Genomic DNA, 24,056 nt, shown 5'->3' with positions numbered 1-24,056 from the left:
CACACATAGACATACACGTAAAGGACCAAAGGAAGTGGGAGGGCAGAGCCGAGAATGAATACTCATAAATACAAATGAAGTCAGAATGCAGTGTGAATGAATAGCTACGGAAGAGGTGAGTTGCATTTGCAACTCTTTTTCCAGGTTCAGGTCAACGACCCTCAGCCCCTTGCCATCTTTTTTTCTTCCATTGGCATTGCAGGGCGATTCACTTCGTTTACTTTTCGGCTTGATATTTATTTTGATTATTTTAAGTCTCCTAGTCAGTAATATTTTTATTTTCAACTGCAACTTTATCTTCTCTTTCCCTGGATTTTTCTCGCCTTTTATTTGGCCTTAAACTGCAGGAAGTTGGGGTAAAATGCAAATGGAGCCAAGTGATTGATGCATTTTTAATGCGAATTTCCGTAGGAGAATTTCCGCAGTAAGACGGCAAAAGGTTTCTAACTTTTAACAGAATTTAATTGCGTTTTGCAAATATTTCCGTGCTTATATTTGGCTTATTACTTTATTAGCATAGATTAAAACATTAAAATAAAAAGAATATTTTAATAATGCTGACATGCTTATGACATTTAGATTTAGCATGCAAAATTCCTTTCCTTTTTTTTTAGTTAAAAGCAAAGTTATAAATATAAAATTTTTAGTATATATATATATAGTATATATATATATAGTATATATATATATATATATATATATTATATGCTCTTTCACTTCTTGCTTGCCACTTTATCTTTAAACCAAGTTACTCTTTCACCTTCAGCCAACTGTTCAGCAACCTGTGCGATAAAGGACTTCAATAAATTTCACAAAATCACGCGCACATAAAATCCATAATCGCAGTAGAAATAAGAAAAGTAAAACAAAAGTAAGAACATTTTTTTTATCCGGCGAAAAATCAAATTTAACGCATCGTTCGGTAGTAGTAGTAGTAGTAGACCCCCTTTTGTTGACCCCCCTCCCCAACACCGCGCTTTGTGAGCGTGTAAGGCCACGTACCCACTTGACATGAAGGCAGTGCAGCGAAGCGAACGATGGCTGGGGCGGTGGTTGGGTGGTTCGGTGGAGTGCAGGGGGGTCTGGGTGGTTGGGCACGTGCCGTGCGGATTACGCGTGGCATGCTGCTGCGAAGAAATATGAAAGGAAAGCAGCGTGAAATATGTGTAGCACAAGACAGGGCGCATAATCAAAATGTATGCAACAACCACAACAGAAGCAGCAGTTGCACCACCATTGGATGCACATGCCACTTACACAAGTGCAAAGGCGTCGCCCCACCTCCCCTCCCTTCTTTTTTAGGCTTCATAAAGCAGTTGGCTGCCCCCCATTTTTTCCAAAAACAAAGGGCGCCAACAAAAATCTTACGCCCGAGCTGCCAGTTGATGTAGCGCACCATTATTTCAGGGGTTATGAAAGAGGAGTGGTGCATGTATTGGGCCAGCCCTCGAAATATCGATCATTCTTTCTTTTACAGCTCGCATTGAGGCGAAAGTCTTTAAGTAAATCAAATGAAAGCGAAACACTGAAAATTGGTTTTAAAAACCAGATATGTATTTTTCAAGGTATGGTCATAAGAAAATTCAGTAAATCTTATTTTTAGAAGGATGTAAATAATTGCTATATACATTATTTTTTTTTCCGCAGGACATATTAAAACAACTTAAGATAATACATATTTCAAGTGATAGTTTATTTTCAAACGAATGTTGTTATGCAGTTATGCACTCCAAATTTAAAGATTAATTGTTGGAAACTTGTTCTCAAAAAATTCTTTAACTCGACAAAACTAATACAGCTTGGTCTAAAGCTTCCCAAGATATTTTCCAGAATAATTTAAATGGGTCTTGCTTATGTACATAAATGTAGATTTTAGCCTAAATTCTAGTACTCTACTTAGAGTTTCAGCTGCCAGTCTAACTTTGCGCGATTCTACCCCAACTCATGCAATATTTTAGTATTCTGGATCCCGCTGTATTCCCCAAGCTGTCACTTTTGTCGCATTTCGCTGCTGGGCCAACTCTTTTTCGTTTTCCTTTTCGCTTACTCGTTTTTTATACCCTTGCAGAGGGTATTATAATTTCAGTCAGAAGTTTGCAACGCAGTGAAGGAGACGTTTCCGACCCTATAAAGTATATATATTCTTGATCAGCATCACTAGTAGAGTCGATCTAGCCATGTCCGTCTGTCCGTCCGTCTGTCCGTCTGTCCGTCTGTCCGTCCGTCTGTCCGTCTGTCAGTCTGTCCGTCTGTCCGTCTGTCCGTCCGTTTATATGCAAACTAGTCTCTCAGTTTTAAAGCTATCTGCATGAAACTTTCCCAAAAGTTGTCTTTCTATTGCAGGTAGTATATAAGTCGGAACGAGCCGGATCGGACGACTATAGCATATAGCTCCCATAGGAACAATCGGAAAAATAATTGAAAAAAAATTATAACTTTGCTGTTTTTTAATTTTTTGTTTAGTTCTTCGACATATAGCAATGGTTAAATAATTCAGAATTATGGTTTAAATTACATCAAAATCGGACGACTATAGCATATAGCTCCCATAGGAACAATCGGAAAAATAATTGAAAAAAAATTATAACTTTGCTGTTTTTTAATTTTTTGTTTAGTTCTTCGACATATAGCAATGGTTAAATAATTCAGAATTATGGTTTAAATTTCATCAAAATCGGACGACTATAGCATATAGCTCCCATAGGAACAATCGGAAAAACAATTGAAAGAAATTATAACTTTGCTGTTTTTTAATTTTTTGTTTAGTTCTTCGACATATAGCAATGGTTAAATATTTCAGAATTATGGTTAAAATTTCGTCAAAAGCTATCTGCATGAAACTTTCCCAAAAGTTGTCTTTCTATTGCAGGTAGTATATAAGTCGGAACGAGCCGGATCGGACGACTATATCATATAGCTCCCATACAAATAATAAAAATATATAATAGAACAATCAAATAATTAAGCTGCAAATCGTCATAGCTTCAATGTTTTTAAACATATACGCAAGTAAATCATAATTTTAATGTTTTCAAAAATATTTAATTCTTGCGATAGCTGCAAGGGTATATGAACTTCGGCTTGCCGAAGTTTGCTGTCTTTCTTGTTATTTTTATTTTTATTTTGTGTATATATCGGATAGAGAAATGGAAATGGAAGCTGTCACTCACCTCTTCTTCATTGCTGGCCGTGTTCACGGAGTCCATGCTCTGCGAAAGTCCCAGCGGGGCCAAAGCCATCTGATTCTCCATTACGGCGTTGCTGTTGTTGCTGTCGCGGCTGCTGTTGCTGTTGTTCAGGTTGTTGTTGCTGTCGCTAACGGCCGATGTTGCTGGTGTGCCAGTTGCTGTGGCTGTCGCAGCGGTTCCTGTTGTTGTTGCTGAGGGGGCGGCGCTGGTGGCGCTGCCTGCCGGCGAGGGCGTGGTCGGCGCGGAGGCGGTCGCGGAGTTGGACTCGTGCGAGTGCGATTCGTGGGCGGGACTGTCCGGCAAGCTGCCGCCGCTGGTCGGCACCGCAGCAACGGATGTTGCAATTGGCACAGCCGCTGATGTTGCTACTGTGTTGTTGCTGTTGCTGCTGTTGTTGTTGTTGCTGCTGTGCTTACTGCTGCTGCCGGTGCTCAGAAGAATGTGTTGTTGCTGCTGCTGCTGCTGTTGCTGGGGTGCGTATCTGTGCAGCTGATAGCCTCCGTAGTGGGCCAAGGATTGCTGCTGGGCCTGCTGTTGCTGTTGCAAGTGTTGGTTCAAAAGTGCTGCTGCTGCCGCCTGATTGAACTGGGCCAGTCGCTGCTGTTGCTGCTGCTGCTGTTGCTGCAACTGCGGGGAGGCGGCAACTGCGTAGGCAACCTGTTGCTGCTGCACTTGCTGCTGCTGTTGCTGTTGCTGCTGCACTTGCTGCTGCTGCTGCTGCTGGTGGTGGGCGGCGACGGCGGCCGCGAACTGCGTGGGATGTGCGAAGCTCAGCTGGTGGTGGTGCGGATGCGAGATCGTATGCGAATGCGAGATCTGATGCGAGTGGGCGATCTGGTGCGAGTGCGAGATCGGGTGACCTTTGACCGAGACGGAGACGGGCACGGGCACGGAGACGGGCAGCGGCACGGAGACCGGAACGGGCACGGGAACGGTCACCGGCAGCACTGAGACGGCGGCGGCACACTGGCGCTTGGGCGACGGCGACAACACCTGTGGGGCACTTGCTGGCGTCTGCGGCAGCGTCGGCCTGCGTTTTATCGCAATCGACGAAATGGTGATGGCTTTTTCAAACACCGCCTGCTGGTTGTTGTTGTTGTTGTTGCTGTTCGGGCTGTTGCTGCTGATCTGATTGATCGGGCCAATCGAACTGATGGGGCTTATCGGGTTGCCTGTCGGAATCGGAATCGAATTCGTATTCGGATGGCTAATGGCTGCTGGTGTCGTCGGCGCTGCTGGCAACAGGTGTTGCAGTTGCAGTTGCGGTTCGGCGGCTGCTGCAGCGGCGGCGGCGGCGGTGGCGGCTATGAGCAGTTGATGATGGCTGCCCAACAGGTCCTGGTAGTTGGCTATTTTGACGAATCACTTGAACTAGAAAGAAAAAGAAAACAAAAACGAGTTTTAATTTGTTGTTTAAGACTTAATTTCTTATGATTTTGTCACATAAAAATGTATTTCTGAAAACAACTAACAGAAACTTTGTTATTATAATTCCTAACATTCCATTCCATTTTATTACATTTCATAACCTTTATTGATTTTTCAAAATCTTATCACTCTTGTGCTAAATATTATGAAGTAATTTGAGTGAGTAGTAGATTTAATACCACAAGTCTAGAAAATTTGTTCTGTTCTAGGTAAAGAAGAGCTAGAATTTTAGCTTTGAATATAAGTCAAATATTTAAGCAGCGTTTGAGTTATTGTTTTTTCGCATATGCAAATAATATTTCGATATGTCGAAATTCTTTCGGGCTTATTCAACATAATGCAAATGTTTACACGGGAGCCAAATGGGAAAGGGTAGAACGAAGGTCTTGAACAACACTGCATAAATCAAAAGCAAATATGACGACAAATTTGTTCGTTGGAGGGTGAAAAGAAAAATTGAGTGAAAAGAGTATTGAGACTAAAAATATACTGAAAATTATAAAAATGGAAAGCTGTACACATTTTATGCTTCTACATAAAATTTATTGGTTTAGTTGGTTAATGTCCAATTTAAACTACAAACAAGACAAATCAAATTATTTTCAACTTCTATCTCCCACCAAGTCTATTCAGATGTTTTTCGAAGCAATCAGCATTTTAGATTGCGAGCACTGACAAATATGCAAAGAATGTACAGGCAGTGGGTCAGACCGGTAAAACACAGACTGCTCTTGTTGTTTCTTGCAGTGTAGCACACACTTACTTACTCTTATCATAGTGAGACATCAGCAGTAACAAAAAGGCCAGCAGCTGGCAACTCCATTGCGTAGTTGGCTACGAAAAAATTTAAATACATAGAAGCAACAGCAGCAAAATGGGAATAACAGCAACCGCAAGGCAAACAAACAAACAAAAACCCAGATACACTCGCACACTCCAGAATCCACATGAGAATGGGTTATGTATCTGAAACAACTTGAAAATTGAGCTGACAACAAACCGAAAATGTATTACAAACGCTTGCTTGAGCTGGCAAAAATATGCACATAACTAAAGCTCAGATCTCGAGGATATGTTTCGGGATCTATATGCATATGGATGTCAGTTTATGTGTAAATATATGCGAGGTAGAAAACAAACAAGGCTTTCAATGCGGATTATAATGGAGCAAGGACAGAATCGAAGCCCTGCCCCTTTTCTCTTTACTTTTACGCCTGTGAATTGTATCTACCACACATATCTATATCTATCACACAAATCTATGCAGCTTGTACGGATAATTTCAGATACTTTGCATATGTCAATTTATGTAGAAGATAAAACTAACTTTCGACTATATTAGACTTCACCAGCTTTCCGGAACAAAATGATTCAAGACCTTAGTCGAATTTCATTTGACCCCAGTAATCAACAGACAATCGATGATTTGGGGATGGCAGCAGCACTAATCCTGCATGATTAATAAGAAATAACCAAAAGCAACCGCACTATGAATATTTAATAGACAAAGAAGCACAGATGTGTGTGGGCTCATATGGATGTATTTTAAAGTGTGTTCGGTATCGAGTAGCGTGAAATTTATGGCCAAAAATTGCGGACATACTGCGATTAATGAGCACACAAACCGGCGTATGCCCAATAACCACAGAGCATGCAAGGTATATCACAATAACGTTTTATATGCTTATGTGCATCACACATATTTGGTTGCGCATATGATATAAATGCAATTGATTTCCGTGAGGGCAATTACTTAGTTTTCGGAGCTGCCAATAAACACGAGACTTAAACAACAACTTGTTGCCTTATTTTGATAATGCGATACAGTGTGTATAATAGAAAATAATTGAATATTTCCCAAAAGACCTGGCCTTTGATTTAGCAGTCTCTCTCTCTCTGAAATCTGAAATTTAAATTCTCAATGCACTTTTGCAGCAATAAATAAGTGACTATCACTCTCAGAGAATTGTTTACATAAGCAGCAACAATAAGGCAACAAATTCTAGCAAAATACAATGGAAAAAGGCAGGGAAAATCGGGAAAGGTGAGTGGCGGGGGGCGGTGCTCGATAGCAGCCAGAGAGTAACAATAATGACGCTGACTATCTACCATTTTGCTGTTGTTGTTATTGCTGCTGGGTCCGTCTATGCCATTGCCATGGAAATTAGTCGGTAGAAATGTGAAAAAAGTGTACAGAAAAGGTCGAGCGAAAAAACAGAAACACAAAACAGCGAGTCATAAATATTGCTAATGAATTTCCCGCACGCTTTGCTAAGCAACAACACCGAACCGAACCGAATCGCGTCGCTATTTTAACCAAGCTGGAACGGAAGTTGGGAGCGGGAGCATTTGTTGTTTTGGCATAAAATAAATATAATTAAATGTAATTTTTATAATGACAAATGCTTTGTTGTCTGTGGCGCGCCCTCACGAAGGGGAAGTTGGTCTGAGCAATTAAATCAGCTCTGCGCACAAAAAGCCTTCATGTAACCGTAGCGAAATCAAAGTTTGTGTGTATCTCAAAAGCAACAGCGGAATCTAGAGCAGCTGTCCAGCTCGAAAGTTAGGTTTACAGATCAATTTTGGTGGATCGGGAAAAAAACCAAATCTGTGTTCGCCCGCTGGCAAAGTCGATTTGCCTGCTGCTCGCTCGATTAGCTGGCAATTGGATGGGGCCAGGGCCCTTCACTCCCCGCTCAATCAGTCGCGATTCATTGTCGAAGATAGACACACACACGCGGGCTTATAGATGCACGCCCACGATCCGCAGGGGCATTATGATGATGATGATCGGCTGGCAAACGAGTTTTGCCATAAGCACAGCGATGATTTTGGCCAGATCACTTGTCAGCAACTGAAATCACAATTAGCATTGCTAATGCGTGAGGATAGACAAAGCCCAAAGTACTCGGATCTGTAAGTACGCTGCAAGTATCTGCAGCTCCCACGTGAACCGTTTTTTCGTAGATTGTTGCGCATTCCGCTCGTTGACGGCACTTGAGATACACGAACTGTTATAGATATACTCGTTCATCTTGCCGTAGATGCAAATGGATCGTGTTTCGTGTCAAATGCCCAAATTTGTCAACAGCTCGTCGTGATGATGATAAAGATTATATGGGGGCTATTACTATAGAAGAGCCTAGAATTGGATGAGCTGACACGCCTAGTGGCACTAGAATAATAATTCTTCTCCTTAGGCCAAGTGGTTCGGGCCATAAAAATGTTCTCTGTCATTGTTATTGCTTTACACTCGCAGTGCGATTCGATTGCCATATGCATAATTAATATTTAATAAGCCAAGTCAAGAGCTTTGCCAAAAGTATTCTGGAGTGAAATATTCAGTTACATTCTCATTTTTATTTTAGCTCTTTATTTCTACTTCGCTTAATAAACTTCCTTCTCGGGTAGGTCAGCTAAAAGAACTTAAAAATGGTTCCTTTATTTTTTTTTTTTTAAATTTATATTTGAACATATTAACTTAATGCCACTTAACGAACTATTGTATTTAAATTTATTTATTAAACCTAAATATATATAAAAGCTTTAGAAACTTTTTTGCGTTCACTTGATTTTTGGCACAGTTCAGGACAAAATAATTGTATTTTTTGGCATTCTAAGCCATTTTTTTATTTAAGCGATATAAATCGCAAATGGAGTTGATATTAAATTACATTCTCTTGCCGTTTGGCATTTAAGTCCGTTGCTAAGGTTTACATTTGAAAGACTAATTCATACTCGGCTTATTCCAAGGTTATATCCGCAGGGCAAGATAAGTTCGGCTTGCTTTTCAAGTTCTCCCACCCGAATGTTTGTTTTCGTTTTCAACTTTTCCCTTGCCAAAGAAACAGAGACAGAGAGGAAGTCTCGGTTTTGGCTCGTTGCGATGCTTATGTGCCGCATATATTATGATGCTCGAGCAACATTTTTATAACTTGGCATGCTCCAATTCTTTGGTGCAAGAGCCAGGCTCATGCCTCACGGTAGCCCGTCTCTATTTGCCATCGGCAGGGGGATTGGTGGTGGGTGGTGAGTGGTGAGTGGTGTATGGGAGAGGTGCATTCTTGAGGATGAACCATTCCGAATGTGTGCGCAAGTATCTACGAGATAGTTTGTACTGGCCAACTTTTCTTCCGTCCTGCCTTTGGCTTTGACTCTCTATATGTACGGCGATATACAGACATGAATACAAAAGGAAGTGTGTTCTTCTTTCGTTTTTCTGAAAATTACAAAATCCATTAAGTTGCTTGCACGCAACTTAAACATAAATCCATCATACGCCATGTGGCACACATACAGAGAGGCAAGGACAAGTTGCAAGTAGTGGGTGTTGTGTGGTAGGTGGTGCGGGTAGGAATAGGTAGCATATCAGTACACACAGTATAGCATGCACCAGCCACGCCCCCTACTGTTCCGCCCCTCTGCTGATTCGGCTGCTTTTATTATCCACGCCATATTTAATGCACAAACATTCAAACACTCGAGTGGGTAAGTAGGTTGGGCAAAGTCTACATCAACAACTATATCTTTGGCTGTCTATAGCCTCGACTGCCTTCCTTTTCCTCAGCCTGCAAGGCTTTCAATTTAATTTCCTTGCCTGACTTTGCTGTCTAACTGACGAACTTTGTGCTCACACTTTTCGCCTGCCCTCCGATACTTTCCAATTTGCTTTCAATAGACGCAGCCGTCTCCTCACCACCTCCCTTTGATGGGAAGGGTATCTTTTGGCTGATAGCCTAAGATACCATAAATCATAGATCCGATTACGCCAAATTGCAAACGTTAATGTAATAAAACCTCGGACCCGAAATTGCCAATGGAGACCGGGGAGAAAGAGGGAAAGATGTGGGAAAAGTAAAACTCACGTCTTGGGAGAATTGAGGCACAGCTAGACAATAGACAGCTCTGTGTGTGAGCTAGCTTCAAGTCTGCAGAATCTAGTTCAAAAGTTCAAGCGAAAAAGCGGAGATTGAAAGACCCCAGAAGACACGATCGCAGAGAAAGGGAGTCGGAATGAGACAGCTCGTTTTGGGTCTTCTGTTTTGGGCCAAAGCCGGGGGACCCACTTCGGGGTATTTATAGCAAGGTCCAGCTACGAGCTGGTCTCTGTGGTTTTCGAGAATGATTTTAGCTAGCTTGCACAGTCAATGTGTAATGTCAAGTTGGCCAGAAGACCGCAAATCAAACGACAGGCATATGTGCATCAATTATATTAGTGACGGTGACAATACGGAACGATTAAGGTGAGGAACTCGGCCCTGGTCGAAGGCAATTTTGTAACCACACCAAACGAATGAAACTAGAACCGATGACAAATGCCCTGCCGCCTGACAAATGCCGTTGTCGTCGTCTCCATCATCATCAATGTCGGTTTGCCTCCCATTTTGCACCCACTGGCCCTTTGTTGCCGTAATCTCGGGCGCTTCCATTAGCATTCGCAATTAATTTCCATCTGTGCTGCATTTTTACAAATTCCTAAGCTAGCCCAGGGAACAAAAAACGCTACGAAAATGCGGAAAAAAACGTACACAAATCGCTGGGGAAAAATCTCTAAGCTCGGATATACAACTTTATATGTCTCTCTATATACATTATATTTTTATTATGCCAACAGCTGAGGCTAATTAACATTAATTTTGCATAATTAAAGCGGGCAGAGCGACAAAAGCCAAAAACAATAGAAAGAGCGACCGAAAGTAGTGGGGCCGGGAAAATCGCGCTGAGTAAGCAATGCCCAGATTGTCTGTCAGTGGGTCAGTGTCAAGGGTTTCCCTTGAGAAGCGAAGAAGGAAAAGCTTTCCGCCCATCTCAATTTATATTAATTTCCACTGGCAGAGATGAAGAAATTAAGCCCTCATTTGATTATACAATTATTTTGCATAATTTAAAAGTATTGTCTTTTGGCTTTCAAATGTTGGCATTTTGCAAATCCCTGGCTGACCGCAAAAATCTGTGAAAAGCCAGGACGATTTGTGGTTAGTGTTTGACTGGCCAAAAAAGGCTCGAGAAGTGCCAAAACTGCAAAAGTCTCGTTGGATACTAAATTAATTTTATTTAGCTAGTCCTTTTGAAATTTCCTTTGAATTTTTAGGCAACATTTTTTTTATACTTTAAATCTTTTACATAACATGGGGATTTCGCATTTTGAAAAATCACAAAATAACACTTTAGGCACGTTTTCGCATATATTGTATCGAATATTGTTTCATACAGTAAACGTAATTTATAAGTTTTAGTCTTAGACTTACAGAAAAATAAGAGGTGCTATTATTTTGACCGCAACTGTATAAATATGTGCCTACATCTATGTACTTCCGCTTGGCCATTCAGCAAAAGTGCTCTTTTCTCTTGCTGTGCATTTCTGAAATTGCCTCGAATTAAGCGCAAAGTGCGTGTGCGTCTTCATTTGTTTGCTGTTCTTTCTTTTTCATAAATTGCGCTTTGTTTATTATGCCGGCCGTCCGCCCGCTTTCAAGCCCCCTCGTGCCCCCTTTTCATCGCTGACCCGGCTTGGGAATGATGTCATTAATTAATGTGAATGAGTTCAGTATGATGTCAATTAGCTGCGGAAAGCGCACTTGGCGGCAGAAGTTGAAGCAGCTGCTCAGCAGGCAAAGTGCATTGGATAATTTGTTATTGGACAGAGTGCCACCCACACATCGGAAAATCAACTACACAAAGATACAAAATCTCCTCTCAGTTATCAAATTTATCACTCAGATACGAAATTCACCACTCAGATACAAATGCAGACACACTGGCGGCTTAAACGATTGCGGAAGTTCTGGAGACTTTTTTTTATGATTATCATAAGCAGCTGCTCTGTGCTTAGAAAAAAGTTGAAAGCTTTATCTTCGACAGGCAGGAAACTTTGGCCAAAAGTACTGAACAATAGTTAAGAACCGCTCGCAGTAGCCACTCAAGAAAGAGGGCTGGTGCAATCATTAAAACTCGACTCCCAATGGAAAAAGCCAAGACCAGAATATAATAACACTAAGTAAATGCAATAAAATGAAAATCCAACTGGGGAAATTTCGCCATGATTTATTGTTGTTGTCGAACAATAAGTAGTACGGAAAAAAAGGAACAGTAAAAGAAAAGTAAAAGGCATTATGCAGATCAAACTCAAAGCAAAACTTTTGTTAGCTTTGTTTACTTACGAAAACATTTTTGTGTTTTTTTTTGGCACAAAGAACTCAGTAACTTCGATTTTAACTCACCTGCAAAGAAAAAAGAGAAGGAATCGTTAGTTATTTGTTTATTAAGAGTTTTTACTCAATTCGCTAAGTATACTAATCAAATCTTTTAAAGTTTTCGTTTGGCATTTCGTAACCCTAGAATTTGTGGCTACCAAAATTGGTTACTAATGAGCGAACGAAATATAAAATTGCTTTATAGCTCCCAAAAAGCATAAATTATATTTTATTAATTGCCGATTTCTTTTAAGTTTGTTATAGCTGTGGAAATCAATATTTACAACTAATGGAAAATCTGTTAAGCCTTAATGGAAAAAATCAGAAGAAATAAAAGAGGAATTGTAAAATTTAAATGGCTTTTCAACTAACGCAGAAGCTTCATAAATGTTTTCTTTCCATAACTTGAAAGTTTTAGGGCTTAGCTCAGATTTTTCCGTTTTCAAACCCAAAATTGCATGTTCCAGACAAACGATAGGTTTTTAAGTGTGGTCAATGATTTAGGGCACTGTTTTTGCTGCTCTGGCCAATTGTTGCCACAATTTGTTAATGCAAAAAGGCGAAAGGCAAAGTATCGGTCCTACTACAGCTCCGATTCGAGTTTGGTTTGTGATTTTGCAGTGTGTGTTTGTGCAGCAAAGGCAAAACAATTTCTGTGGTCAAGAGCCTTTCACCAAACAAGAGCAGCCAAGAGGGAAAGAATGAAGTAAAGTCCGAGTTCATAGCTCATGAACTCCCATCCCATTCCCCCTTTTTGGTAACTCCTTTTGGGGCCGGTCATGTTATCGCCCCCTTTTTGGTCCGAATAAATCTGTAACTGAGCACCTTTTACTCTTGGTTATTCCCCCTTGCCTGGAAATTTGTTAAGCCCTGCTTCGCTTTTATCCCCGTTTAAGCAATGTTGGCCATGGTTTTGTTTTTCATTTCTTCTTGTTTTCCTTTTGTTTATTCCCTACACTATTCCTGGCTGCCTTTTTGGGGTTTCCCTCTGGTCGGAAATGGGAAATAAATGGAATGTGAGACCTGCAATCAGCTTGCATTCTTATCTGTCAATGGAAAGTCAGTCGGAGATACAAGAGAGTATCCATCATGAGGATTTACTTTCCGCGGTCACAGCGCTAGATACAAAAGTAGCTGAAAGTGTTCTGCTGCTTAAGCTAATGATGTGCAAATATGAGGCCGGGAAATGACTAAAAAAAAGAGGTACTGGCAAAGTGTGAGGTGGCAGATTAGGCAAGCCAGATAAATTAGCCAGCCGCTCAAATTCTGGGCCTTTTGCCAACAGCTGCATTCCTTAATTAGCTTCTAGCCAAAAAGAGAGAGAGAGAGAGAGAAGGCAGAATGATGCAGAGCAACCCACACATAATAAACTAAGTGACAGCCCTTGAACACTAACTGAACCGATATTTACTTATAAGCAGCACAAACTTAGTCTTCGAACCCTTTTTATCCTCAAAGTTTCGTTTCCTTGTATATTTACACATGAAGTTTAGTGCACAGCGAACAAAATTTAATTCCAGTTGTCCATTCAGCTTGTGTTTTTTATGGCTTGGAGATGACTTAATAAGCGCTTTCATATTCATCACTCACATAGTGCCAATTAAAAATATGACTTGGGTAATATAAAATGTCAAAATAATGAAGAGCAATGAATTAGTATTAGTATGCTTAAACAAATAAAGTTGAGGGTAATAAAAATACCCAGACATGCCTTTGACATATATTTTTATATTTTTTATTTTTTTTTTTATAATATTTTTATGGAGTTTATAGAAGACAGTTGCCATTAAAGACCATCGAAAGTTATGGCATATTTTCTCTGTGGCTACCTGTTCTGAGTTCTCATGGGGTGGCCGTTTTGCCTGATTGGGGGTGTCTGGGCCTCTGCACACACTCGCACACATACTGTTCAAGTCTCGGATTACATGCTGGCAGCCCTTTTTGTGATGGATGGATGGATGGGCGCATTCCCTACCTTTTCCCTTTCGCGTATTTACTTAAACAAGAACACAGCAAACTGGTTGTCGCCCTCAGAGTAAAGAATCATGTGAGTAAACCAGGAGATCGGAGCAGGGGAAGGGAAAGGGACTTCAAAAGGGTCGGGGGAAACAAGTGACAGTTGGCACGGAAGTGGTTTTGATTTAATGCCGCTTGGCGCTGAATGACGCAAGATAAACAGATGCTACCCAGCGAAGAACAGGTGTTGACAGGTGGGAGAAGAAGCGCGAAAAGCGTAAATGAAAATGAGACAGGAGGGTGAGACCAAAGTGGATTAGGATATACCTTAAATGGGTATCGTAAAAGGAGAACCTTTTTTGAGTTATTTGCGGACTGCTGAAAACAGCAGCTTATTATAAGTTCAAGTTAATATCAAGTCACAGAAGAGGAAATGGTTCAAGAATTAAAGAAACAAATTTAAAACTACATTTCAAGTTTTAGAATATTAATATAATCCATTAATTTTTACATATAGAAAAAAAAAAAACAACAAATACCTCATCACTTTTATTTTTTCAGTGCAATTTTTATTAGACGTGTCGTTCAAAATCCAAAAATAACCACCTGACAGTTTAAGAATCAAGTTTTTAGGACTGTTTCCTTTAGGCTCTTTCATTTTCTTTCTCCTTTTCAAATGATTCACGCAATTTTGATTGTTCTTTTGCGGTATATCTAATTTGTAATTGCTGCCGAAAATGAAATTCCGAAACACAGAAAGACGAAACCACAAAACACAATCACAGTAAACGAAAATCGAGGGCTTACCTACTGCTGGTTTGGGGTGAATTTCATGAGAGTACCAGACAAAATAAATCCCTCCACTGGGCATACTTGTGGCTTATTGGCAATCAAATTTGGAACAGAGCTCGTGTCTTAGCCAAGGAAATTCAAGGCAGTGTGAAACATGGCGAGAAAAGCAGTCGGGAATTTCAGCTGATTAGCATAATTGACTTTGTGTTAAATTTAGCATTTAATTAATGTGGATGCAGTGCAAGGGAGAAGGTAGCAAGCGGAATAAGCGGAATGCATGATTAAAGCAATCCCTAACCAACGAATCGATTCGCAAGGCGGGGCGATTTGGAAACCCAGAATTAGTAAAACGCCATACGCCCACTTTCACCCGATTGTTGTTCCTCGTTTGGTGCTCAGTTTGACAAACACATGTGCTCCAATTTCAAGCCCAAAACTCTCCCAGCGCGCCGGCACTTGAACAAAGCCCGGCCATAATTGACTTTTCTAGCAGCAGCAGAAGCAGTAGACGCCGGCAGGCAAGCCGCAACCACTTAACACCTCCCAACCACCCACAAACAAAGCGGCGGAAGAAAAGGAAGGCAGGAGGGCAGGAAGGCAGCTAGGAAAGGCGTTCCAGCAAACTTTGGGCCAACCCCTCGGCAAAGCACTTAACATGTTCATCAATTGCGCCCCCAACTCTCGTCTCCCGTCTGCCGCCTGGCGCTTCACGGACACACAAAACCCGGCCCAGAGCCACACAGCAGACACCAACAAAATGCCCCGGCTTACAGTGAAACCTGGATATGGGACAGGGTGGAATTCCGCTGGGGTGAGCAAATCTGAGCAAGCCAAAACAATGCAACGCTCTAAACCAAGAAGATGCCGACAGAATCCAACAGAGAGCGTCGTGAAATTGTTTGGCGACAGGAAAAACAGACAAAAAAAGTGGAACACTGAGGCAATTCGGTCTCAGGTCAGGAAAATTATGTTAAAATCTTATTTAAACAGCTATTGGGTATGGGATGATGCTAATCTCAACTACAAATGTTGAGGCCATGCAATTAATCAAGCAATAATTAAACGCATAGCAAAAAATAATTTTCTAAGCTAAATTTGTACTTAATCTAAGAGAATTTATGAGATAGTTTTAAACATAATGTCATAATGAATAAGTCTTAAAAACTATAATCTTTTTTGGTTTCTGGAATTCGAATATATTTTTTTCACTGCATCGTTGAGGGAGTTGGCTGACAGCGAACGCCTACGCGAGAGCCACCGTAATTTGTTAGATGCGCCACACCAAAAGCCAAAGCCAAGTCAAGGCCTTAAGATGTTCGGGTTGTAATTCAAGCAGAGCTTGAAGAAGGGAAGACTGCGATGTAGGCGATCCAAAAATCTGGCAAAGCTAACTTTGGTCAATGTCTAGACAAGAATCTAAGCTAATGAATGTCATCGCAAAGAACTAGTTAAACCAGTTTAAGGAGTAATCATGGCTTGGGAACGGGAATACAAGTGATGCGGATGCCCTATGGTCATTCTATAAGAATGTCCCATGGACATCTCATTTTAATACCTTTGATGGGAGACGAATTTTTTCTCTTTCAAGTCATAATTTGCTGAGTAATAAGAAACCAGTTTTGGTCTTTAACATTTTGCTTTAAGTTTGCAATTTAAATTAAATTGACTTTTCCAGAAAATTTGACTAAATATTTCCAAAAACGCTTGGCAATGTTTATTTGAAAAAATTGGTTAAAGAACTTTAACTTCATTAAAAAATACCCAAAAATACAGGTATATTATAGGTGTTTCTAGCCATCTAGCAGAGCAAGACATCTTTGCGTTCTTCGCAAGCTAGGCTATGATTAATTTGCCTTTTTGGCCGCACACGCTGAATGCTCGAATGACAGAAAGCTGGTGGGTTTCTTCACTCAGCGCGGTGTCAAAGTCGAATGGGACTCCACTCAAGTTGATGAACATTTTGTGGAAGTTTATGCAAATGACCAGCCAGGGGGTGGGGGAATGGAGTTGTTGGAGTAGCTGCATAAGTATCCGCATAATTACCCATAATGAGTAGAAAATGGAAAGTATTCGTCGAGTGGGTTAAGCAAATTGTGGTTGAATGACCAAGGGGATTGGAATTGGTAGAGTGACGGTCGAGTAGTAGTAAACAAAGATTTTCCCATTGCCGGCATTCGATTGGCGGTATTTCCAATGAAGCACACACATATCCAAGCATACATATTATCAACTCGAGGTGTAAACGGATACAGAACTTTGGAAGTGGGGGGGCTTGCAAACAGTTGCGCAAATTTGCATGGCGTCAACAGGTGGCTCGCTGGCAAGCCGAAGCGCGAAATCTATTTATTTTGTTACACATTTCGCTTTGTTTTCGTCTTGCTTTTAACTTGAGCCAACTCCAGCTTGTTTCAATGTATCAACCCAAACTACTCGGGCCACAGCTATGTAGACTCTTACAACTTCTGGCTCCGGGCAATGTCAGTTCACTCAGCTGCACTTCACTGCGGCTGACTGGAAACCACTGCAGTCGAAATGCAAATGCGGCAGGCAGGCGCAATGATGCAACAGCATTCAAGCTCAGCAAAAGAGCAGAGTCAACGTCTTGTCGTTCGATCTTCGATGGCTGCCGAGGTCTTGACTCGACTTCAGCCAGAGGCAGACAAAGACGGGCCCGCGGCATCGGATACTTTGTAATAATCCCCAACTAACAGTTGGAAACACTCGCAGCATACAGCGCGAAAATATCTTCATATGATGTGGCTTTGGGGGAACGAATGGCTTTCTGATGATGACGACGATGTTGAAGGCAGTCTGTCAATGCAGTTTGCCCATTAGAGATGGCTTCGTGAGGGGAGGTTGTTGAAAGTGGATATTGGACTGTGCTTTCTATTGGCTCGGTGTATCTCTGGTAGGTTACCAATAAGTCACCGATTTTTTTTCAATATTGCCACATAACACATTTCATATGTTTGTAAGTATATAAAAACATTTAAGATTTATTTGTAAAAGGTCTAAAACTGCATGACTTTTGCCAGCACAATGAAAGATTTTCCTTATCAAACACCAATTAAATAGCTTTTTAAATGCATATTTAGTGATAGTCTTAACAAAGTGATTAATAAGATCCCCTTATTTTTTTACTTAAATAAATAGGTTTATTTTCCCTAATTAATGTATTACTGTTGAAAAAAAAGCATTTCTCTACTTCCGCTTTCCCAGTTTTTCCTTCTCCATTTTCACGCAGCCATCGCCAGAGACAGCCACACAGCACGTTTCTCCCCGAGTTGGCCTCGCTTATTGGCATTCGCCATTTCCCGCTGATTTCTGTTGTTTTTTTCGCTGAAGCCATTGTCTTCGCCGTCGCTTGGAGCTGTGAGCCACTTCCAGCTCGGATTCGAATTTGGATTTGTGTTCGGATTCGTTTTGTTTTATTTTCTACTATTTTGTTTTTTCTTGTGCGGCGCGTCAGAAACTCGTGCATGGGGATAAATCTCTCCATTAGAGTCGTCATCGCTGTTTGAGACCCTCTGGATCTGAGCTGCCTGTCGGTTATTGCATTGTAAAGACAGAAGGCAATGTAATGATGTTTGCGTCATGAGCGGCATTTCTAGCTCAAGAGTGTGGAGTATCTCCACATCTCTATATCCAAGTATCTTTGTATCTGCTGTCGTGCACTTGTAGAGCTCCGTTGCTCGTCGCCCGTCGCTCAATCGTCTCGCATTTCGCATTTTGCGGGCGAATATTGTGTAATATATGCATTGTTGTTGGCTTGCCAGGAATTGGGTAATCCATATGGCCAATATCAAATATGTACCAGCACCTCAACTGAAAACGAAACCCCTTGACAAGAGAAATATATAAAACTCATCTGCTCACATTGAGATGGATTGGTGCGGTACATTTGCATCTTTTGCATAGTTTATCAATTTAAGGTGCCATCCAGGCTAAAAACTTTTGATAAATTGCACGAAACGAAAGCAGTATTCAGCAGTGAGCAGTCGTTTTGTGTATCTGTATCTCTGAGATACATAAATATGAAACGAGGCAAATTCAACAATCAATCAGCGGAAGACGACACTCAATTCAAATGCCAAATTTGTTTACAAATAAATGTTTGACATTTTCTGAGGGGCTAACGAGGGGTAAACAGAATTACTTAAGGGAATATCGATAAAAAAGCAGCTAAATAAACAAAACTTTACTTGTACTTCAATACAAAAATAAAAAATTTCATATATTGACTTTGAAATCAATTTCCATTTATTGGTAATTTTCTGGATAAATTTTATTTCAAACGTTTTAATTATTTCTAAAATATTTTTGCTGCAATTGGCAATATTGTCATGTATTAACAAAGTTTGAGCAACTAAAACTTAATTAAATTTTCATGTGTATTGGACAAAGATTTTTATAAAAAAAGTTTAACATTTTCTAAGTTGTGTTGCTCTTGTTAATATAGATTCGTTTCATGAAATAATTGCACATCTAGAGAAATTATCATATTTTGTTCAAGTGCATGTGCCTTCCAACTAAGCACGTGCGCCTACAATAAAATTTCGAAATTTATTGCCTGGTTACAGTAAAAGTACAGTATACCATTTTGGCCACTTCAACCCCTCGGGCCTTCCGCACCCCCACCCTTATACCAAGGCCCGGCTCCTTGACCCCGCGCCTGCTGCATGTGTGTGTTTATACCCTTGCAGAGGGTATTATAATTTCAGTCAGAAGTTTGCAACGCAGTGAAGGAGACGTTTCCGACCCTATAAAGTATATATATTCTTGATCAGCATCACTAGTAGAGTCGATCTAGCCATGTCCGTCTGTCCGTCCGTCTGTCCGTCTGTCCGTCCGTCTGTCCGTCTGTCAGTCTGTCCGTCTGTCCGTCCGTTTATATGCAAACTAGTCTCTCAGTTTTAAAGCTATCTGCATGAAACTTTCCCAAAAGTTGTCTTTCTATTGCAGGTAGTATATAAGTCGGAACGAGCCGGATCGGACGACTATAGCATATAGCTCCCACAGGAACAATCGGAAAAATAATTGAAAAAAAATTATAACTTTGCTGTTTTTTAATTTTTTGTTTAGTTCTTCGACATATACCAATGGTTAAATAATTCAGAATTATGGTTTAAATTACATCAAAATCGGACGACTATAGCATATAGCTCCCATAGGAACAATCGGAAAAATAATTGAAAAAAATTATAACTTTGCTGTTTTTTAATTTTTTGTTTAGTTCTTCGACATATAGCAATGGTTAAATAATTCAGAATTATGGTTTAAATTTCATCAAAATCGGACGACTATAGCATATAGCTCCCATAGGAACAATCGGAAAAACAATTGAAAAAAATTATAACTTTGCTGTTTTTTAATTTTTTGTTTAGTTCTTCGACATATAGCAATGGTTAAATAATTCAGAATTATGGTTTAAATTTCATCAAAATCGGACGACTATAGCATATAGCTCCCATAGGAACAATCGGAAAAATAATTGAAAAAAATTATAACTTTGCTGTTTTTTAATTTTTTGTTTAGTTCTTCGACATATAGCAATGGTTAAATATTTCAGAATTATGGTTAAAATTTCATCAAAATCGGACGACTATATCATATAGCTCCCATACAAATAATAAAAATATATAATAGAACAATCAAATAAATAAGCTGCAAATCGTCATAGCTTCAATGTTTTTAAACATATACGCAAGTAAATCATAATTTTAATGTTTTCAAAAATTGTTAATTCTTGCGATAGCTGCAAGGGTATATGAACTTCGGCTTGCCGAAGTTTGCTGTCTTTCTTGTTTTGTATTAATGTTGCATGTTCATTCGGTTTGCGTGCAGGTCTTTCGACGCTTTTGCTCTGGCTCATGCTGGTGGTAAATTACAGTGGCTGAGCCGCCGAGCGAAAACGAACCCCTAACCACGGTTGCAACCCTCGTGCCGAAGTAGCCAGCATTTGGACTGGTTTCCAGGACACCTTTCTTAGCCCTGCCCCTAAAACAAGCCGCGCGACAGCTGATGGCGATGGTTTCCTCTTTCGGGCCCGCTTGGAAGTTGGTTTTATGGCCACCCAAAGGCCACTGAACCGCACCTTAAAAAAAGGGGCTAAAGCAAACTGTGGCCAAGTCGCAGTTTGATTAAAACTATACACAGAGCACACGGAGACAGATACACATGGCCACAGTAATAAATGGCCATACATGGACACCTGGGAGCAGCCGCCTTAGGTCTTCAAACTCGCTGCTTTCGTATTTTTCCGCTTTTTGCTTTTATACTCTTACACGGGGTTCTATACAAATTCTAAGAAGTTTCGAGTGTGAAATAGACAGCTACGTCTTTGTTAAAAGAGTAAATATGACCACCTTGACAATTTGTACATGTTATCTAAACCACGCTCTTATTTTATTTTTTTTATTTTGTTTTAGTTCTTTGATAGAACTTAAATATTTCCAAGAGACTTTTCACCTCATTACAACTATATATCAAGGCACTTATAAGGACTAGAGGTTACAATAAGTCTATTCATTGTCTTTTGAAAATTTTTGTTAAATATTGGAATGTTTAGCCTCCAAAAAAAGGTCACAAGTGTATTCGCATAGCCGATCCTAAAGTCGGCCTCCCTTTTCCCGTATTTTGTAATGTTTTTTGTTTTAATAGTCTTGGCTTGACCTCGTCACCGGTTCGCGTTTCGGCCCAGCGGCGCTCCCTTCCTGACCCGCTGCTTCCTCTTCCTGTCGCCCATCTGTCGTTTCGCCCTCTCAATCGCACTCCCTATATCAGTGCCTGTTCCCCTCTCCGTCTCTTTCTGGCCGAGTGTGCTGGGCGGCTGGTTTGTCATGTTTCATGTCGGAAGTGGAAATTATCCGCAGTGCACTTTGCCATTGCCATTGCCCTGGTGACTGACTGGTTTCCCTTTGGGCCTCCCTTTTGGCCCTACCATTTTAGTTTCGTTTCGTTTTCATTACCCGCTATCGCAATCCCCAAGCAAGTCATTGACACACCTGTGGTGAGCATTATCAGGGGGCGGGACGGAAGGGCGGGGAAAGGTTAGGTTAGGTTCCAAGCAACCCAATCGCCAGGTATCTCTTTCCGCGCCGTGGGACTCGCATTCTCTGGAGCGTTTTGAGCACTCGCAGGCGTTTTACCTCAGTGAATTGCATTCCAAATGGTGGATTGGATAAATACTATACACCTATAAAATAATAGCGTATGCACATGCCACAAGATCGTTTGATATATACCCATTGGGGTATAAACTTATTAATATATATTAAATTATTAACTTAAAACCCATTTTTAAATAGCCTTTGGAACATGTTTGTTTTTTTCTTTTTATTTGAATGGCAATGAATTAGAATTTGTATTTACCTATTGTTGGTCGTTATGGACTTGAACAGTCTCTGTACATGGATTTTTCTTTTTTAGTTACAAGAAATAATTAATAATAATTAAATCTCTTATAAGAAATAATTGGGATATATGCTATTAGATAATTATTAAAACAACTTATTTGACGTTTAAGATTAATTGTTTTTAAATTTTATTACAGTACGACTGTAATTTCACATATTCAGCCCTAGTAGCAAATGAATTATTTTGTTAACACGCTAAACATAACAAAGGCCTGGTTCCAAGAAAACTTTCCTTAAAGCTGCCAGTAAATTCTAGGTGCTTATCTGCCTTCTATTTCCATTTAACCTTTCTTGCCCTCTGAAGTTTACACCAACCAGCTGAAAACAATTTTGGAAAAAGTAATTTCCCAAAACAGCTACTCCCCTGCCCAAAAACAGAAAACACAAAAGTTCAAATAACACTTCCGAAAACCATTTGCGATGTTGGCGATAATTGTTTGTAACTAGTTACAAAACAGACCCGCACACAGATTCTCAATACAGCAAATGACCCTTATGGGGCGAGCCTCATTACGACAGTTGGCCATTCGGCACGCATTCCACTCTTTTCAGGACCGAAGAACTTAATGATCATTCGATTCACTCAGTATTTATGACGGTCGGGAGAGAATTCTGGTCTTAAATTCAATTAGATTTTATTGATGATTGATTTCTGTTTGGGCAGGGGAAAACGAGAGCGGGGTCAGAGTTTTCTGCGAGATCTCCAGAGATCGTTCTTTCATTCTCTCCGAGAAAACGTGCGCTAATTGTCTTTAATTCAATTAGGACGGAGGCACACACACCAGCCCACACTTAGCTTCAATTGCGTTGACCTAACGAGGCCCCCCTTTCCTCCGCCCCTGTTCTCTTAGCTGATTTCATCAGATACTCGAATTTATATCTCATATCTCATCGCCTGTTTCCCATACATATACATTATGTGGATTCGTTATAATATTTCCGCTCCCAAACTCAAATAAGCACGCACACAGATAGGCAAACAATCTAAGTTTATTGATATAGTTTCCTATAGCTTTCTCCCTCTGATTTGCTGCCTCATTGTCGAGCAAATGGAATAAATGAACAAAATATTCATGCAATTGCCGGTTCATATTATCAGCCGTAAGCACATATATACCTAGATATATATTGATATTTATATTTGTATACGATTTGGTCCTTACTTTTATCGATATTGTAAGCAGACAGCGTTTGGTCATCACCAATCGATAGATAAGTTGAAATTGGCTTCGGCTTCGTTTCTCACTTCTCTGGAGACAGCTGACAACACTCAATAACGCCGTAAAACACACTCCCTCCCAAGTGCCGACTTTCCCGACAATAATCACCCCTCCAACCATCGATCAGTGCGACTTATTGCTGGGCTCGTTAGGCGACCCATGACGGATATTATTTTGTCTGGGTCTGGGTCGCTGTTCTGGCATTCCGGGCTAGAATGAGAAAGAACTATACACGACCGCTTGCAAGTTTTATGCACTGTCAGAATAGGGTAGTCACACATGTGTGATTTTGTAACTTATTAATTCTATGATTGTGATAATTATTATATATTTTTTTTGCAGGTTTCAATGTGGCTTTAAAATGCAAATTAAAACCTGACTTTGAAAGCTCAATATTTAAAAGCCCCAAAAACAATCCTTTAAAGGTTTTATATTTCTTTTAATTGTTAGCACTGTAATAAAAACTAAGATCGTAGTTTTAGCCTCAGGGCTATATAAATCTTATTTCTCTGCTGTGCATGGGCATGACTTGCCCACAGTTCGATTTTCTCTCCCACAAGCAAGCTATATTATGTTTTGTATCTTACTCTCCCATTGCTTTGGGTTTGTTGTCTTAGTTGCCTTGCTCCGCTTCGCTTTGAGCAGCTGCTGGTGTTGTTGTGGCCGGTCGTCTATATAGACAAACCGGGAATTATATAAAGTCGACAGCGGTGGAGAAACAGCAACAACAACAACAACTACAATCTACAGTTCATTTTAATTGACATCGATAATTAAAAAACTATTTTGTGTTTGACTTTTTTTCGCCGAGTTTCCTCTTTGAGCTGAGCTAAACAATTTTCAGAAGCGCTCTCTCATGGTTGT

General features: G+C 40.3%; 1 protein-coding gene across 1 annotated transcript in view; it reads right to left on the bottom strand.

Moving 5' to 3' along the window:
* LOC108136764 (protein couch potato) overlaps window positions 1-4,550 on the bottom strand; it is a gene marked incomplete at its 5' end in the record, with an annotated part of 51,148 nt that extends 46,598 nt beyond the window's left edge. The window contains 1 exon segment of the mRNA XM_017258123.2: window positions 3,171-4,550. Within this exon segment, the coding sequence (XP_017113612.2) occupies window positions 3,171-4,550 (1,380 nt within the window).
* Between the last annotated feature and the right edge of the window lie 19,506 nt (window positions 4,551-24,056).

This window comes from Drosophila elegans, unplaced genomic scaffold, assembly GCF_018152505.1.
Source record: "Drosophila elegans isolate 14027-0461.03 unplaced genomic scaffold, ASM1815250v1 contig_476, whole genome shotgun sequence".
Lineage (NCBI taxonomy): Eukaryota > Metazoa > Arthropoda > Insecta > Diptera > Drosophilidae > Drosophila > Drosophila elegans.
This window is presented reverse-complemented; position numbering and strand designations above follow the sequence as displayed.